Source organism: Hylobates moloch, unplaced genomic scaffold (assembly GCF_009828535.3).
Source record: "Hylobates moloch isolate HMO894 unplaced genomic scaffold, HMol_V3 SCAFFOLD_2, whole genome shotgun sequence".
Taxonomy (NCBI): Eukaryota; Metazoa; Chordata; class Mammalia; order Primates; family Hylobatidae; genus Hylobates; species Hylobates moloch.
Window position 1 is genome coordinate 29,504,640 of NW_026652277.1, and position 19,069 is coordinate 29,523,708.

Below are 19,069 nucleotides of genomic sequence, written 5' to 3' on the forward strand. Positions count from 1 at the left end.
TGTTTAGGGGTGATATAATGTGTATAAGTTTAAATAAATATTTGGAGAAGTTCACTGTGGATCATAGTAGAATGCGACCATTTGTATTGTTTTAATTTTATAAGTTTTGGGGATTGTCTGCTTCATCAAAAGAGCAGAATGTAAATAAGCATGCAGACAAACAATGGTATTTTCTTCTCAGTCTCTGGCTTGTTATGTTTTTGTGGTCTTGATACATGAGAATGTCACTGTGTGAGCCTAATAACTAGGATCAGCCCAAGTCATGCTAGCAGAGGGTGGCTGCCATTTTGAGCTCACTGGCAGTGATCGGTGCTAAAACCAAAGCCATCCCAGTGTTTGAAAAAACTATAGCTATAGTCTCATTATTACTCAGTGATAGCTCAGAAAAAGTCTCTTTTGGCTTAAAGGCAGAAATAAGCTAAGCTCTCATGATAGAATGTTAAATCCAATTCTAATTCTCATGGTAGGAATGTAAATTGAGCAGTAAAGAAACCATATAAAAAGCAGATTCTTGGCATCTTATATTATCAAATTAAGGACTTTCTTTTTTGAAATTTGTCTTTTCCTATATAGTTTTCCCTGATTTCTTCATTTGCAGACCGAGAGAAATGCTGATGTTTTACCTGATTTTATAAATGTTAGCTAATATTTACTTTAATCTCAACTTTCTTTTTCTTTCTAGACCATTGAAAACCAGGAAGAATTAAGACTTCTTGGAGATGAACTTAAAAAGCAACAAGAGATAGTTGCACAAGAAAAGAACCATACCATAAAGAAAGAAGAAGAGCTTTCTAGGACCTGTGACAGACTGGCAGAAGTTGAAGAAAAACTAAAGGAAAAGGTGAATTTTTAAAGTTATTTACCTGACCTTTTTTCCTTAACTAAACATTTTTTTGGTAATTTTTATTTCTGTAGACCTAAATCCAGAAATAACACATACCTCCCAAATGAACATATTTCAATGCTAGTATTTTGGACAGTTTCAACTTACACTGAGATCTAAACTAACATACCTTGTGAGGATTATATTATTCCAGAGTCTTTAGGTGAGACAGGGCTTTGTATCATTTAAACCAATCATATGAGGTATTCATTCATCAAATATTTATTGAGCACTGTCATGGGCCAGGCACTGTTCTGGGCACTTGAGATATATTAGTCAACAAAATAAAGATTCTTTCCTTGCAGAGATGCATTAGTCATTTTGAAATGTAAGATTTATCACTATTACCATCTCTTAGATGTTTGCAGTTTCCTGAATCATTTTTTATATAGAAGTTAGGTGTTATTGGGATATTTGTGTAAGAGCTAAGACCCCTGTAACAGCTGTAGTTCCCAAGAGATTCTAAAATGCACCCATAGAGATCTTTCTGTATAAGCTAAAGGCAGTGCCACTTGCATAATAGATAATATAGTATGGTTCTGTTATTATTCTGTGGAATATTTTTTATTTTTTCTTTCATTTTTTTTTTTTTTTTTTTTGAGACAGGGTCTCACTCTGTCACCCAGGCCGGAGTGCGGTGGCATGATCACAGCTCACTGTAGCCTTAACCCCCCTGGGTTCAGGCAGTCCTCCCACTTCAGCCTCTTGAGTAGCTGAGACTGAATTAGCTGTGCCACAACACCCAGCTAATTGTATTTTTGGTAGAAATGAGGTCTCACTATGTTGCCCAGGCTGGTCTCGAACTCCTGGGCTCAAGTGGTCTTCCTGCCTCAGCCTCCCAAAGTGCTAGGATTACAGGTGTGAGCCATCATGCCCAGCCTGTTTTTTTCTTAATACATGTTTTCTTTTAATTCTGATCCCTTTCACTATCTCACCTGATTGAGTTTACTAAAACCTTACGTCTATTTCATACTCCTATAAAAAAGGTAAAATCAACAGCCTGTGAAGGTTAATGTCTCAGGATTTGGGGGAGCCACCCATAAGCATCTTATTGGAAGCGAAAATAAATTCTCCAAAAGTTTTTAAGAGAATGAGGAATTATAGTTATTTGGTTGCTGTATTTGTATATTTAATTATTCTCTTTGCTTTTTTACTTTATCTCATCTTCCCCTTATCTCATTAATCAGTTTATTTTATCTCCTTAATCAGCCTGTATCAGTTTCCTAGGGCTGCCATAGCAAATTGCTGTAAACTTGATGGCTTACAATAGAGACATATTCTGTCACAGTTCTGAGTCCTAGAAGTCCAAATTTAAGTGTCAGTAATACCATACTCCCTCTGAAGGCTCTAAGGAAGAATCATTCCTTGCTTCTTCCTAGCTTCCAGTGTCTCCCAGCTACCCTTCGCATTCCTTGGCTTGTAACTGCTTCACACGACCTCCTTCTCTGTGCCTCTCTATGTGCTTTTATGTCTCTTATAAATACACTCATTGGAATGAAGACCTACTCCAGTAGGATCATGTCTCAATCCTAATCCAATTACATCTGCAAAGACTATTTCCAAATAAGTTCACATTCTGAGGTTCCTGGGAGACATGAATTTTGGGTAGGACAATATTCAACCCACTACAGACGTTTATGCCTGTGAGTTTCGTTTACTTTTAATGCTACTTACCTATTTATATGCTGATAGGAGGCAGGGCTGTTAATGATTTTATGCAAGAATTTTGAGAATATAAGTAAAATGGTAATTATAAAAATTGTGCATTTTAAGAGCCAGCAACTCCAAGAAAAACAGCAACAACTTCTTAATGTACAAGAAGAGATGAGTGAGATGCAGAAAAAGATTAATGAAATGGAGAATTTAAAGAATGAATTAAAGAACAAAGAATTGACATTGGAACATATGGAAACAGAGAGGCTTGAGTTGGCTCAGAAACTTAATGAAAATTATGAGGAAATGAAATCTATAACCAAAGAAAGAAAAGTTCTAAAGGAATTACAGGAGTCATTTGAAACAGAGAGAGACCAACTTAGAGGATATATAAGAGAACTTGAAGCTACAGTAAGTTACATCCTTTTCCTTCATCTATTGTTTCTTTTAAAATCTGAGCCACTTGGAAAGAGGGGAGCAATGTTGGAAGAATGTTACAATATTCTTTAAATTTCACTCGCCAAGGGCCTACAAACAAAAGAAGAACTAAAAATTGCTCATATTCACCTAAAAGAACACCAAGAAACTATTGATGAACTAAGAAGCGTATCTGAGAAGACAGCTCAAATAATAAATACTCAGGACTTAGAAAAATCCCATACCAAATTACAAGAAGAGGTATGTCTTTTATTCCTTTCATCTTTTGTCACTTCTTCCTCCTTTCTCCTTTGAAGGAAAGATAAGCAGTAAGAAGTAGCTAGGATGTGGTTCATTAATTGACTGGGTAAGTATTTGTTGAGTGTCTAATGTGGCAGGCACACTCCTAGGTTACAGAAATACAATGAGAACAAGGTGGACAAAACCCCTAAAATCCCTCTGATCCATTTGTAGTGAAAGAAAGCAGCTGATAAATAAGCAATCAAATGAACAAGAAAACATTAAATAGTGGTAAATGCTATGGAGAAAGTGAAACATTGGGATAACTGGGCCAACCTATATTAAAAGCCTACTCCATGCCAGACATTGAGACTATAGATATAAATAAGACATTGTTCTTTCCCCCCATGATAAACTAGAAAGAAAATCCCTTAATTCCAATATGGTAAATGCAGAAATATCCAAATTTTATGGTACCACTAATTTATCATGGAAAGAGAAATCAATCTATACACATAGAAAAATTGAGACGTGGCATTGGAGCCCATCTGAAAATGGAGATCATACATTTATTGGGATATAGTTTGCTCAACTATGGTTTTTCTCTTATAGCATTTGGAAACTAGTGGAGAAATAAGTATGAAACAGACTGCTAGTAAAGTATAATTGGTTCACTTTGGGTCTAAGCTAGAAAGAAAGAAAAGTATTACAGAATATGACCCAGAAAAGTCACGAATAGCTTTAGCAGGAATTGAGGGAAAATGAATAACGAGGAGTTTGTGATCCAAGGTAGGCCTAAGGGTTCAAGATGACCTTCCTTGCTGTGAAAAGTATCCTGATCTTTTCCCTTTAAAAATTTATGATAATAGCCAGCGGGATGCGGTGGCTCACACCTGTAATCCCAGCACTTTGGGAGGCCAAGGCAGGCAGATCACCTGAGGTCAGGAGTTTGAGACCAGCCTGGCCAACATGGTGAAACCCCGACTCTACTAAAAATACAAAAATTAGCCAGGCATGGTAGCACACACCTGTAATCCCAGCTACTCAGGAGACTGAGACAGGAGAATCTCTTGAACCCGGGAGGCAGAGGTTGCAGTAAGCTGAGATCGCACCACTGCACTCCCACCTGGGCAACAGAGTGAGATGCCATCTCAAAAAAAAAAAAAAAAATTATGATAATAATCTCCAGATAGTAACCTTGGTATTTTATGAATGTCCTAAGATCCCAGTGCTTCATGAGGAACAAGAGTTACTTCCTAATGTGAAAGAAGTCAGTGAGACTCAGGAAACAATGAATGAACTGGAGTTATTAACAGAACAGTCCACAACCAAGGACCCAACAACACTGGCAAGAATAGAAATGGAAAGGCTCAGGTTGAATGAAAAATTTCAAGAAAGTCAGGAAGAGATAAAATCTCTAACCAAGGAAAGAGACAACCTTAAAACGATAAAAGAAGCCCTTGAAGTTAAACATGACCAGCTGAAAGAACACATTAGAGAAACTTTGGCTAAAGTAAGTTTCGTATTTTCCTCCCATTTTAATAAATGTCTTATAAGAATCAAGGCTTGTGTTTGTGTTATAGTGTTTGTATTATAATTATGTTACCAATTTTTTAATGTCTCTTAATCATGAAATGACTAGAAACAGAACAATTAAAAATTGCTCTTGAATACCAAGAAGTTATTGAAACTGAGAGAAGATGTTTCAGAGAAAAGAACTGTTTTCTTAAATATTCAAAAAATAATTTAGAAAAAAATAATTCTACATTACAAGAAAGGGTGAAACCAAATATGAGATTGTTTTATTTTCTTCTTTAAACCTGTTCCTTTAATGTTTCATAAAGCACTACTGTGCTTTCTCATTGTTTTTGTAAGAAATCTGGGAGCTATCCCTACTAATATGCCTTCCTCTCTGCTTATTCTATAATCCAGTCACCACATCTTAATGATTTCAGTGTGTATTTTTAAAATCATCCTGCTTTTCTCTCCACACTGCCACCACCCTAATCCAAGTCAACATCATTTCTTTCCCTGGCTATCTGCAGTAGCCTCCTAACTGGTCTTCCCACACTCATTCTTACACTTCTCTAACCCAGTTTCTATACTAAGCCTAAGTGATCCTTTCTTAGATTCTTTTAGTATCTTATTGCTACTTTTTAAATAAAGACCAGGATCCTTTATGTGGCCTATGAGGCACTAGGTGCAGATCTTGCCGGTCTTATTTCAATTCACTCTTCTTCCTATTCTTTGTTCTCCAGCAACTCTCTTCCTCAGCTCATGGCTTTCAGATTCTCAGGTCTCTCTACCTGCAGTACTTCCATACTCCTTTTTGCCTAACTAATGCTCTCATCCTTCAGATCTGAGTTAAAGCTTTCTCCTCTAGGAATCCCTTCCTATCATTCACAATAGATTATATTTGACACTTGGGCCCTAGGAGAAGCCAGCATCTCTGTTTGGTAAGATTCAACATCATATCTATCTTTGTCCTTGAAGTATAAGTCTCAAAAAGAGAGAGATCCTGTAAGTCTCATCATTTTGTCTCCAGCCTCGAATAAGATGCTGACAACACAGTGAGACCTCAATTTTTAAAAAGCGCTAAATGCCTGAATAATGGAAGAGTGGAGAATGGAGAGATTGCTCTCTAAATGAGGCATTGAATCCTGCCTTAATTGTTTTAGAAAGCATCCTGACTTATTTTCCCCTAAAACACAGTGTCTCTGGATATCAACTGTACTGTTTTATGATTCTCTTAAGATCCAGGAGTCTCAAAGCAAACAAGAACAGTCCTTAAATATGAAAGAAAAAGACAATGAGACTACCAAAATCGTGAGTGAGATGGAGCAGTTCAAACCCAAAGATTCAGCACTACTAAGGATAGAAATAGAAATGCTCAGATTGTCCAAAAGACTTCAAGAAAGTCATGATGAAATGAAATCTGTAGCTAAGGAGAAAGATGACCTACAGAGGCTGCAAGAAGTTCTTCAATCTGAAAGTGACCAGCTCAAAGAAAACATAAAAGAAATTGTAGCTAAAGTAGGTTTCATCTTTTCACTATGTTTTTAAAAAATATTTTGTAACCAAATATTTTTATAAACCCTAAATATTTGGAAAGGGGAGTTAATTACAGCATAATAGTTATAATGTTTCTATAAATTTATTGGAATTTCCTCTAATAATAAAGCACCTGGAAACTGAAGAGGAACTTAAAGTTGTTCATTGTTGCCTGAAAGAACAAGAGGAAACTATTGATGAGTTAAGAGTGAATCTTTCAGAGAAGGAAACTGAAATATCAACCATTCAAAAACAATTAGAAGCAATCAATGATAAATTACACAACAAGGTAAATTGGGGATGAAGAAACAGTGGGAGGAAATGGGTGGGGGTGGAATAGCTAACTGGATTATGAAGACTACTGTTTAGCATGCTTAATTGTTTTGGAAAGCAACCTTTTCCCCTTAAGTTGTGTGTGTGTGTGTTTACATATTTTTATGACTATTAACTTATTTTATAATTATGTTTAAGATCCAAGAGATTTATGAGAAAGAGGAACAACTTAATATAAAACAAATTAGTGAGATTCAGGAAAAAGTGAATGAACTGAAACAATTCAAGGAGCATCGCAAAGCCAAGGATTCAGCACTACAAAGTATAGAAAGTAAGATGCTCGAGTTGACTAACAGACTTCAAGAAAGTCAAGAAGAAATACAAATTATGATTAAGGAAAAAGAGGAAATGAAAAGAGTACAGGAGGCCCTTCAGATAGAGAGAGACCAACTGAAAGAAAACACTAAAGAAATTGTAGCTAAAGTAAGTTCTCATCTTATTTTTTTTGGATACAGAAATAGTGTTAAGGTGATAATGACGGTGTTCATGTTAAGTTTTATTAATTTTCCTGTAATCATAAAGGGACTGGAAATAAAAGAGGAATCAGAAACTGCTTATATTCAACTTAGTACCAATAAACTGTTAGTAGACAGAATATTTCAGAGAAGACAGCTCAAGTAGCAAATATTCATTGGGATTTAGGAAATTCTGATGGTGAATTACAGGAACAAGTGGGACTTGTTTTGTTAAATTGGAAAATGACATCTAATTATTGTTACTCATATCCCTTATGAAAGAAAGCAGTACATACATTAGATTACAATGTAAAAATGATTGCCTTATTTTAGGAACAATTCTTCCTTTTCCTAAAAAAATTCTGCCTATGTTGTAACTTACTTTATAATTTTCTCAGATGAAAGAATCTCAAGAAAAAGAATATCAGTTTCTTAAGATGACAGCTGTCAATGAGACTCAGGAAAAAATGTGTGAAATAGAACACTTGAAGGAGCAATTTGAGACCCAGAAGTTAAACCTGGAAAACATAGAAACAGAGAATATAAAGTTGACTCAGATACTACATGAAAACCTTGAAGAAATGAGATCTGTAACAAAAGAAAGAGATGACCTTAGGAGTGTGGAGGAGACTCTCAAAGTAGAAAGAGACCAGCTCAAGGAAAACCTGAGAGAAACTATAACTAGAGTGAGTTACCATCTTTCTACACCTCTAGTAACTATGACATTGAGTCCTAAGAGAAAAATCTGCCATAGGGTTGGTGGGAGTATAAAATTGGTCCAGGCCGGGCACGGTGGCTCAAGCCTGTAATCCCAGCATTTTGGGAGGCTGAGGCGGGCAGATCACGAGGTCAGGAGATTGAGACTATCCTGGCTAACACGGTGAAACCCCATCTCTACTAAAAATATAAAAAATTAGCCGGGCATGGTGGCGGGCGCCTGTAGTCCCAGCTATTCGGGAGGCTGAGGCAGGAGAATGGCGTGAACCCAGGAGGCGGAGGTTGCAGTGACCCGAGATCGCGCCACTGCACTCCAGCCTGGGCGACAGAGCAAGACCCCATCTCAAAAAATAAAATAAAATAAAAAATAAAAAAATAAAATTGTCCAATATTGAGGAAAGTTGGCGAGGGTATATTTGGTAATACCTTCCAAATTTTTCAAAAGGTTTATTCGTTGATCCACAAGTCCAATTGTAACTATCCTCCACACATTTGCACAACTGTATAAAGATATTTGTAGGATATTCTTTGCAACAAGTTGCAATAATGAAATAACACAAACAAAAACGGAAAATTCTAACCATCCATTGGTAAGGGACTGGTTAAATAAGTGCAGTACATTCACATCATGGAATTCTATGCCACAAATAAAAAATGTGGTAGAGCTATAGTGCTGATTTGAAGGGTGAAGTGTCCTGTTAGGGAACAGGGTAAGTTCAGGAATAATGTTTCTAGAATGTATTGACATCTAAAAGTAGCTTAGAGGGTGAGAACTAGGAGGCCTCAGAAGAGGGTGGAAGATTTTTACCTCCTGCCCTATACCTTTCTATAGCATGTGAATGGTATTACTCTCAAGGTATTATTTTTATTTTTCTATTGATAAAGGACCTAGAAAAACAAGAGGAGCTAAAAATTGTTCACATGCATCTGAAGGAGCACCAAGAAACTATTGATAAACTAAGAGAGATTGTTTCAGAGAAAACAAGTGAAATATCAAATATGCAAAAGGACTTAGAACACTCAACTGATGCCTTAAAAACACAGGTATTTTATTTTTAAGTTATCTCAGTTACTGAGAGTTTGAATCAAATCTTTTTGTGTAATGAAATAAGACATGAATTACCCTAAAATTGAAGGCAAGTGAAGACTTACTTGCCTACTCAATTTAGAAACTATCATTGATCTTTTTATATCTACTGATATCCTAACTTATTGTGTGATTATCTCAAGATCCAAAAACTTCAGGAGAAAGAACATCAACTTCTTTTTTTTTTTTTTTTTTTGAGACAGCATATTGCTCTGTCGTCTGGAGTGCAATGGCATGATCTTGGCTCACTGCAATCTCCACCTCCCAGGTTCAAGTGATTCTCCTGCCTTAAGTCTCCCAAGTAGCTAGGATTACAGATGCATGTCATCACACCCAGCTAATTTTTGTATTTTTAGTAGAGAGGGGGTTTCACCATGTTGGCCAGGATGGTCTCGATCTCCTGACCTCATGATCCACCCGCCTCGTCCTCCCAAAGTGCTGGGATTACAGGCATGAGCCACCAGGCCCAGCCTCAACTTCTTAAAGTAAAAAATGATCTTAGGGAAACTATGTATCAAACAGGTCAGTTGAAGAAGCAGTTAGAGGCCTGGAATGTAACTCTGGAAAGTGTAGAAATGGAGAAATTAAGGTTGACTCAGAAGCTTCATGAAAACCTTAAGGATGTAAGATTCGTTACTAAGGAAAATGATGGCCTAAGAGGAGTAGAGGAAATCTTTAAAATGGAGCAAGACCAACTTAGGGAAGGCCTTAGAAAAATAGAAGCTAAAGTAAGCTCATTCCTTTCCCTAGCAATTCAATGTATTGTGTTCTTACAGCAATGAACCCTTCTTTGAACCAAGTACTACTGTTGGCAAGAATGAAATGATACAGCGTTTTAAGCAGATAATTTGGTACTGTTCTTGAAAATGTTCAAGTCTGCAATTAGCATTTTTCTTATGGACTTTAGCCTGCATATATACTGTTAAAGGAGTGTGTGTGTATATACAAACACAACATATACATATACCACAGGTTATTTATTGTAGTGGTTTTAATTAAAAATGTGAAACAATCTAAATGTTCCTCAGAAGGAAACAGTAAGTATGAACAATATGTCGAAATACTATGCAACACTTAAAAAAAAGTAATATATGTGTAATGTGTTTGCCTCTGGAAAGCAGGAGTGTGAAGAGAGGAGGACAGAGAAGAGAAAGCCTGTACCTTAAAAACGACAGCAAAGATATAGAGTAACAGTTACTATTTTTACTATGAAAATAAATCACTTTATTTTTAAAAAACTAATATTAAGATATGTCACTGTTTTTAAAATTTCTCTAATGATAAAGGATCTGAAAAAACAAGAGGAGCTAAGAATTGCTCACATGCATCTGAAAGAGCACCAGGAAACTATTGACAAACTCAGAGGAATTGTTTCTGAGAAGACAGATAAAATATCAAATATGCAAAAAGATTTAGAAAATTCAAATGCTAAATTACAAGAAAAGGTACTTTTATGGGGGGATTGTTTGATTGGATATCTGATTTGTTTGTGCCTAAAATTGTTGGGGATATGCAATGGTTCAACCACATTGGAAAACACCTTGGCAGTATTTACTAATGCTGGACGTAGCCTACCTGAGGCCCAACATTTCCACTTCTTGGGTATGCACCTAAGAGAAAAGAGTACGTACATACTTCTATAAAAAGACACAAGAATGTTTATAGCAGCCTTATTCAAAATAACAAAAAACTGAAAAATGTCCATCAGCAGGAAAATGGATACATACATTGTGATATATAAGTTCAAAAGCAGGCAAAACTGAACCAGGTTAATAAAGGTCCGAATAGTGGCTGTCTCTAGGAAGGAGCACATAGAAACTTTATGAAGTGCTAGAAATATTCTGTTTTAATCTGGGTTGTAGTTTCATAGATTTATACCTGTGTCAAGAATAATTAAGTTATACATTGAAGATGAGCATGCTTTATATATGTTATACCTCAAAAGAAAGTAAAATTCTAGGTGGAATTGTGCAGGATATCAGTGAGAGTAAAATGGGTAGACAGTTGTCTTAATCAATTTAGAAATTATTATTTATCTGTCCCTAAAAAGCCACCTAACATATTATTTTATGATTATCTTAAGATTCAAGAAATTAAGGCAAATGAACATCAACTTTTTAAGTTAAAAAAAGATGTCAGTGAGACCCAAAAAAAAGTGTCTGAAATGGAGCAACTAAAGAAACAAATAAAAGACCAAAGCTTAACTCTGAGTAAAATAGAAATGGAGAATTTAAATCTGGCTCAGAAACTTCATGAAAACCTTGAAGAAATGAAATCTGTAATGAAAGAAAGAGATAATCTAAGAAGAGTAAAGGAGACGCTCAAACTGGAGAGAGACCAACTCAAGGAAAGCCTACAAGAAACCAAAGCTAGAGTGAGTTGTGTTCTCTCTTTACCCTACCATTATATTCACATATTTGGGCAAAAATACAGTGTTCACTGCAGCATTGTGTCTGGTGACTAAAACCTAGACGTAATCTAAGTGTCCACCAATAAGGCACTATCTGTATAATGGAAAACTAAGCATAAGAATGGGGTATTCTTTATGTGATATTGATTTAGAAAGATGTCCAAGTGGTGTGAAAGGAGAAGGCTATGGGGGAGGCTACCAGCAGAAAATTTTACTTTACTGTTCTAATTTGGGAGGTTGTATAATGGTTGTTTTTAACTGTGAGTGTATAGTTTTTAAGATTTTGTTTAAACTCAATCATTAAATAAAGGTAATGTGCCTTTATATCATTACATTTCTTGATTTCTTCTAACAATAAAGGATCTGGAAATACAACAGGAACTAAAAACTGCTCGTATGCTATCAAAAGAACACAAAGAAACTGTTGATAAACTTAGAGAAAAAATTTCAGAAAAGACAATTCAAATTTCAAACATTCAAAAGGATTTAGATAAATCAAAAGATGAATTACAGAAAAAGGTATGTGTTGTTTTGTTCTTCTTTTGGAAGTAACTGTGTCCAAAATTATTTGTGGAATTAAAAAGATATAGATACAGATATGTAGATAGATATGTGCATATAGAACACAAGTAGACACTATTTTCCTTCCTTGAAGAAACTGCCTACATTCTAACTTGTTTTACAATTATCTCAAGATCCAAGAACTTCAGAAAAAGAACTTCAACTGCTTAGAGTGAAAGAAGATGTCAATATGAGTCATAAAAAAATTAACGAAATGGAACAGTTAAAGAAGCAATTTGAGGCCCAGAACTTATCTATGCAAAGTGTGAGAATGGATAACTTCCAGAAAGTTATCCAGTAAGAAACTAAGAAACTTCATGAAAGCCTTGAAGAAATAAGAATTGTAGCTAAAGAAAGAGATGAGCTAAGGAGGATAAAAGAATCTCTCAAAATGGAAAGGGACCAATTCATAGCAACCTTAAGGGAAATGATAGCTAGAGTGAGTTCAGAATCTTCCCTTGTGTAGTAACTATTAATAAGAATTAAGCTTTTTTGAAAAGAATTACAGTGTTTTTATTTGTTTCTCTGGAAATTTCTATGAACAGTAAAGGACAGTGGGAAATGGTTGCTATGATTTTCACACAGTAGAAAACAGTTTTAAAAGAAGCAAAAATATTTTCAGAAAATAACATTTAATTCTTTATTTTTATAAAGTGCGTTAAAGCAGACTATTTCTCTTAATATAACGTTTTAAAGTTTTTTTAAACCAAGAGATAACATTATTCTAAATGGAGAAATATTTGAAGGATTAGATTTGTAAGAGAGCAAATATTATATCCCCATTTCTCTACCTATACATGCTGGAGTTCTAGAGTTGGGCTCTTATTGGTGAAGTTAAAAGGAAAAAAGGCAAGATAAATATAAAAATTAAGTTCCTCTGGTATGACTATTTATAGATATTCAGAATCATATATCTTAAAATATCTAATTAAATCCTCTTTTTGAAAGTAACAAAGTTCAGACAAATAAGTTTATTTAAATCTGTAAAAATCTTTTTTATTCTCATATTTCTTTATGTGGGCCTTAACTAAATTTATAAAGAGATTTAATTCATTCAACAAATATTCTTCTAGGTACTGTAGTGAACAAGATAAGTGGGAGAAAATGTTTTTGTTTCACTTTATACTTTTTAATCAGAAATGCAAAATGTACACAGGATATGAACTTTTCCAAGGTGCTGGGAAGAATATATGACTAGGGTTTGAAACACCATAGACAGTACAGGTGGTTTTGCCAGTATATTTGGTTGGCGGCAATAAAGTGCATTAGGATAAAAGCAAGTGCCACTGTTAAAACTACAAGTGAATAATGCAGAGATTTGGAAGAGTAGGAATCAGAAATTAAAATCTAATTTATTTGTTTTCCTGGTTGTTTGTTTGTTTGTTTATTTATTTATTTATTTATTTTTATAGAGACAGGGTCTCACTATGTTGCCGAGGCTGGTTTTGAGCTCCTGAGCTCAAGTGATCCTCCTGCCTCGACCTCTTAAAGTGCTAGGATTACAGGCATGAGCTACCATGCCTGGCCCCAAAACCTAATTTGTAGCTATGAAAAACAAATCCTATCTCCAAAAATTAGACGATTTTTCTACTTTTTTCCCAATGAGTTGAGGTCACTCCCTATAAAACTTACTGATACTATTATTCATTTTCTGATCATTTTAACATTGCTTTTGAGTTACAAGTATAATATTTAATTCCATTATTGAAATGTCATGTAATTTAGAAGTGTGCGATTAGACATTATATGTGAGTATAGTCATGACAAAAGCTCTGTTTATTTTCTTTTTACCAAAGCAGGACCAACAGAACCACCAAGTAAAACCTGAAAAAAGGTTACTAAGTGATGGACAACAGCACCTTACAGAAAGCCTTAGAGAAAAGTGCTCTAGAATAAAAGTAAGTATCCCCTGTTAAAACTACAAATGGTTATTGGTTCTCTTCCAAAGGCTTACCAAAACCTGAAGTGGAATTGAAGGAACCTCTGGAATGAATAGATAGTGCTCAGTATTTTTCTAAACATTGTAATCTAGTACAGGTGTGTGGGTGTAATGCATATATACACAAACAACAATGGGAGCTTGTGAATTTAAGTCCTCACCAGAAAAGTGATACTTGAGAAAATACCTGAACGAGGTAAAGGGTCAGGCCATACAGATGTCTGAAAAGACCATTATAGGCAAAGGGAACAGGGAATACAAAGTTCCTGAGGCAGAAGACTCCGTGGTGGTTCAAGGAATATCGAAAAGAGGGCAAGCTGCTAATGAATGAGGTCAGAGAGTTAACAGGGAAGAGGCAAGCTGTGGGACACGAAAAAAGACTGAGTTTTATTAAGTGAGGTGGAGATCCATTGGTGAATTTTTACCGCAAGAGAAACATAATCTGACTTACATTTTAAAGGGATGACTCTTAATTGTTATATTGAAAATAGAGTGGAAGCAGGAAGACCATTATAAAGACTAATTTCAATCACCCAGGCAGAGATCATCCTGGCCTGGCCCAGAGAGGGAGCAACAGAGGTAGTGAGAAGTGTTGAGATTCTGAATATACATTGAAGGGAAAGCCAACAGGATTTACAGTCACACCTGTTGGAATGCAAGATCTCTAAGGACATTTTTGTTTTGTTTATGACTATATCATTCAGCACATTCCTGACATAAGTCAGTGTTCAATATGCTGCTGTATACCGTAGTTGATTCATCCTAAAACCAAAAACAGGAATCCCCTCTCCAACATTCCAGATTGATTAACATCTAGCTTTTCTTAAATTATTAAAAATAAAGGGCTCATTTTTGTGAGAACGCCCTTGTTTTATTGTTTAGCACCCTGAACTAAACATGTTACCTACTACATGATTACAGTAGCTTGAATTTTACATGTTTCTCTACCTGTGCTCTGACAAGTGTGTCACCTGCATAGCCTCAAGTCACTTGAGTGTATGGGTCCAGGTTTATTGCATGTCTACTGTATGCCAGGTACCATACTGGGTGCTTTACCTCATGATATAGGCTTTATTGCTCCATTCATAAACAAGGAAACTGCGGATCAGAAAGGAAGTTTAGCAGTTGCCCAAGGTTACACAGCTGGTAAATTGGTAGAATCAGAATTTTAAACTAAGTCAGACTTGTATCTGACTTAGTTCAAAACTTGGGTATAGAAACATTTTTATAAATGTAATTTTGTCTCCTTCAAGTTAAATGACTGTGTCTGTTTTATAGATTACATAGGTATATAGGTATAGATCATATATTTTACTTGACCCCAGAAAACTTTGTGGTAATTATCGTAGTCTTCCTGTTGTTGTGAAAATGGCTCAGTGACTTCCCCAGTCAAGAAGTGGCAGAGCTGGAACCTGAACTCTACCTCTGATAGAGGGTTAGAAAACAGATTGTAGGCAGATAGTAGGATTGTGTGAAGTATCTACACCAAGCTGACAAATAGGTGGTTTGATTCTTAATCACTTGTTTTATCGGCTAACTCAGAGTGCCTACTATAAACATAAACTAGCACTTAACCATGAACTGTAATACATACTTAATTGAATTTACTCAAATTTCTCATCAGACTTTGTCAATGTTGATTCATATCATGGATATTCAGAAAACTAAAAGAAAATGCATCAAAATGTTAAGAATGGTTGGTCCTGGCTTTCTTTGTTATATTTGCTTAAATTTTTTAAATTGCCATAATAATTATCTATTATTTCTGTAATCCAAAATGACAAGAGTTTCCTTTTGTTTTTAGACACAAAGGTCTTTATTTCTCTCCTACAGAAAATGTTAAAGCATAAGTTTTGTTACAGTTCTAGAGTTGTAACTACTTATTGTTATATTAGAATGAATTGTTATAAATTGAGTGAATTCTCATTTCCTTTAGGTGCTTTTGAAGAGATACTCAGAGATGGATGATCATTATGAGTGCTTGAATAGATTGTCTCTTGACTTGGAGAAGGAAATTGAAATCCAAAAAGAGCTTTCAATGAGAGTTAAAGCAAACCTCTCACTTCCCTATTTACAAACCAAACACATTGAAAAACTTTTTACTGCAAACCAGAGATGTTCCATGGAATTCCACAGAATCATGAAGAAACTGAGGGTACCATCTTTTTTAGTAATATCCTTGTAAATATTTCAGTTATAAACATCAATGTATTTAAGTCCTGCTTCGGGTGCCGGCATATTTGCTATTTAGTATTCTTACTACCAAATTAAAGATTATGTGGGGTCTGAGCATAGTAATATGTAGGATATCAACAACACCTGAACTCTGCCTGTGGGTCTAGACATTATGTCAGGATGCTCAGGAGGTAGATGTGAGTTAACATCTCAAAGATCTCATAGTCTGGGGTGAGACAGACATATAAACAGGTATTAAGTGCAATGATAGAAATGTATGCAAGTTATATGACGTACTAAATAAAATTACAGAAGATGAAACTGTAGTGGAAGCCAGACTCAATAACAAAGCTTGGAGTTCTTTTTGTAGATAGGGAATCATTAGACTGTTATTTTAAGTGGCGGTGTTAACAGGATCTGATTACCATTTAGGTACTAAACTAAAGAATAAAGAAGAAATGAGTTTGAGGGAGATAAGCCTAGTGGCAGAAAGCAATAAGAGGCAGTTACAGTGGTCCAGATGAGATATTATATGGGACTGTACTACTAGGGAAGGTTTCATAGGGCTGGAGAGGACTAACGAGATTAAAGAAATATTTAGCAGCTTAAAATAGTAGGTCCACATAATTGATAGTGGACATAAGGGAGAGAAGTTTAGATGGAGTTCTTGGATTTGGGCTTAGTCAGGTTTGTGGATAGTGGTACTATTAACTGAGATTCAAAAATAAAAAAGAAAGAGAAACAAGGTAGATGAGGCAGAAGATTGTTTAATTTGAGATGTTTGGGGGCTGAAATACCTATGATGGAACATCCAAAAAGAGAAACCAAGTAGACATTTAGATTTGAGTTTGAGGTTTGGCAGGAGAAAAATAAGGACTAACATTTGAGACTGATCAGCATATAGGTGACAGATAATATATTTGTAAGATCATCCAGAAAGCATAATGAAGAATACGAGCCTTGGGATAAAAACAGAACTCTGGAAAAGATAAATGTCTAACAGGCAGTAGCAGAAAAGGGAGCAACACATGGGTTCAAGGTTGGAAAAGTCAAAGATACAGGAGAGAACCTAGCAAAAGTACTGCTACCCAAATCAGTGGAGAAGAGTATGTCAAAGATGAAGTTACAAATGGCAAATACTTCAGAGAGTCAGAATATGGACTGAAGATATTCTCTCAATGTGGTGATAATAGTACTCATTAGTGATCATTGTCAGAACAGTTTCAACTGGGTAGTTAAGGAAGAGACCAGATTATAAGAGGTTAAGGAATGGTGGAAGTTGAGGAATAAGTAAGCTGGTATCTGCCCTACCTGGGTAGATTGCCCTTCAGGCCCTGGTAATTCTTCCACAAATCCTGGTAATCAGACATCTAGAATTATTCATGAAGTCCATGAGACCTATGGCATTGAAATTATTGTCTCTTGAAGCCAAATATCTAAATATGCTTGACAAGGAAGTCTTTTTTTTTTTTTTTTTTTTTTTGAGACAGAGTCTTGCTCTGTTGCCCAGGCTGGAGTGCAGTGGTGCGATCTTGGCTCACTGCAAGCTCTGCCTCCCGGGTTCACGCCATTCTCCTGCCTCAGCCTCCCAAGTAGCTGGGACTACAGGCACCCACCACCACGCCCAGCTAATTTTTTGTATTTTTAGTAGAGACGGGGTTTCACTGTGTTAGCCAGGATGGTCTTGAACTCCTGACCTTGTGATCTGCCCGCCTCAGCCTCCCAAAGTGCTGGGATTACAGGCATGAGCCACCATGTCCGGCCGACAAGGAAGTCTTGAGGCATGTAACATCATCTTTTTGGTTACCCAATCAGGGTTGGCAGGAGAGGATGTTGAAAATGAGTGTCATGAGTTTAACTGGGAAACCCGGGTGATTGGTAATGTAATTAGCCAAAAACTGGGCAATGGAAAAAGGAAGACTTGTAGAGAAAGGGATCATGTTACATTTTAAACATGTTGAATTTGAAGTACTTGTAAGACATCCAAGAAGTATATCTAGTAAGAAGTCAGAAATAAGGAAGTATAGGTCTGGGAGATAGTTATTCTCCTAAGATACTAAGAGGAAAAAATTGGGGATAGAGAGAAGCTCTTTCCCTTTTCCTCACTTGAGAGAGAATATAGATAAATAAGAGATGTCATCCTACCTCATAGTCTCAAGGATTAAAACTTTCTCTAAATGTGACAAAATTTTCATTTTCCAATTTAATTTTTTTCTGCAAGTATGTGTTAAGCTATGTTACAAAAATAAAAGAAGAACAACATGAATCCATCAATAAATTTGAAATGGATTTTATTGATGAAGTGGAAAAGCAAAAGGAATTGCTAATTAAAATACAGCACCTTCAACAAGATTGTGATGTACCATCCAGAGAATTAAGGGATCTCAAATTGAACCAGAATATGGATCTACATATTGAGGTATAATTTATTTTAAATGGATTTAATTAGATTTTAAGCCTTTTTATCAAGTAGAAAGGTACTTTTTCATGTGCTTAGAGCTATTTTCATTTACCAGAAATTAAAAATAGGTTGCAGAGTGATACCTGGCCAGACATAAAGACTGGCAAATAATGGACTAGCCTCCCTTCAGACCTCCATAGACACAGGAAAACTTCTTCTGTCTATGCTGGGAGTCAGAAACCTCTTTATTACAACAACTCCACATGCATTCATCTATGTGAGGCTGGCATCCAATTCCCAACATGTATGTAAGGTCTGCTATATGTACTAAAAAGCTACATTTAGAAGCACTTCATGAAGCCAGCCCCAGTGGCATGCCTATAATTCCAGCTACTTAAGAGGCTCAGGCAGGAGGATCACTTCACTCCAAGGGTTCAAGACCAGCCTGGGCAACATAGTGAGACCATCTCAAAAAATAAAAATTAAGATGCACTTCAGGTATTGTAGCAATTAGTCACAAATTTGTCATTTTGACAAGCTTTAATTCTAATAGGTACAATCTGTTACATCATGTATACTGCCAAAATTATGTTATGCAAATAACTAGAATAAAGTTTTAACTTACAATTATATTTTAGTTTACTTTAAAATATTAAGAAGTGATATTAAAAGGAAGAAAAGCAAGAGTCCACTAGGTATTGCCCTCTTTTTATGGTATATATATATATATATGATATTTGGATCAAA

The 19,069-nt window shown here is 35.6% G+C and overlaps 1 protein-coding gene across 5 annotated transcripts in view; it reads left to right on the forward strand.

Moving 5' to 3' along the window:
- The window catches only part of CENPE (centromere protein E), a 92,590-nt gene that overhangs the window by 48,321 nt on the left and 25,200 nt on the right, over positions 1-19,069 (forward strand). For 4 of the 5 annotated variants that reach the window (XM_032175131.2, XM_032175441.2, XM_032175289.2 and 1 more), the window contains 15 exons: positions 683-841; positions 2,657-2,947; positions 3,062-3,214; positions 4,416-4,706; positions 5,948-6,226; positions 6,375-6,533; positions 6,716-7,000; positions 7,431-7,718; positions 8,635-8,793; positions 10,123-10,281; positions 10,920-11,210; positions 11,607-11,765; positions 13,604-13,705; positions 15,683-15,901; positions 18,143-18,340. In XM_032175131.2, the coding sequence (XP_032031022.1) occupies positions 683-841; positions 2,657-2,947; positions 3,062-3,214; positions 4,416-4,706; positions 5,948-6,226; positions 6,375-6,533; positions 6,716-7,000; positions 7,431-7,718; positions 8,635-8,793; positions 10,123-10,281; positions 10,920-11,210; positions 11,607-11,765; positions 13,604-13,705; positions 15,683-15,901; positions 18,143-18,340 (3,192 nt within the window). The remainder of the gene's footprint in view (positions 1-682; positions 842-2,656; positions 2,948-3,061; positions 3,215-4,415; positions 4,707-5,947; positions 6,227-6,374; positions 6,534-6,715; positions 7,001-7,430; positions 7,719-8,634; positions 8,794-10,122; positions 10,282-10,919; positions 11,211-11,606; positions 11,766-13,603; positions 13,706-15,682; positions 15,902-18,142; positions 18,341-19,069) is intronic. The other variant, XM_032175208.2, reaches the window with a different exon arrangement.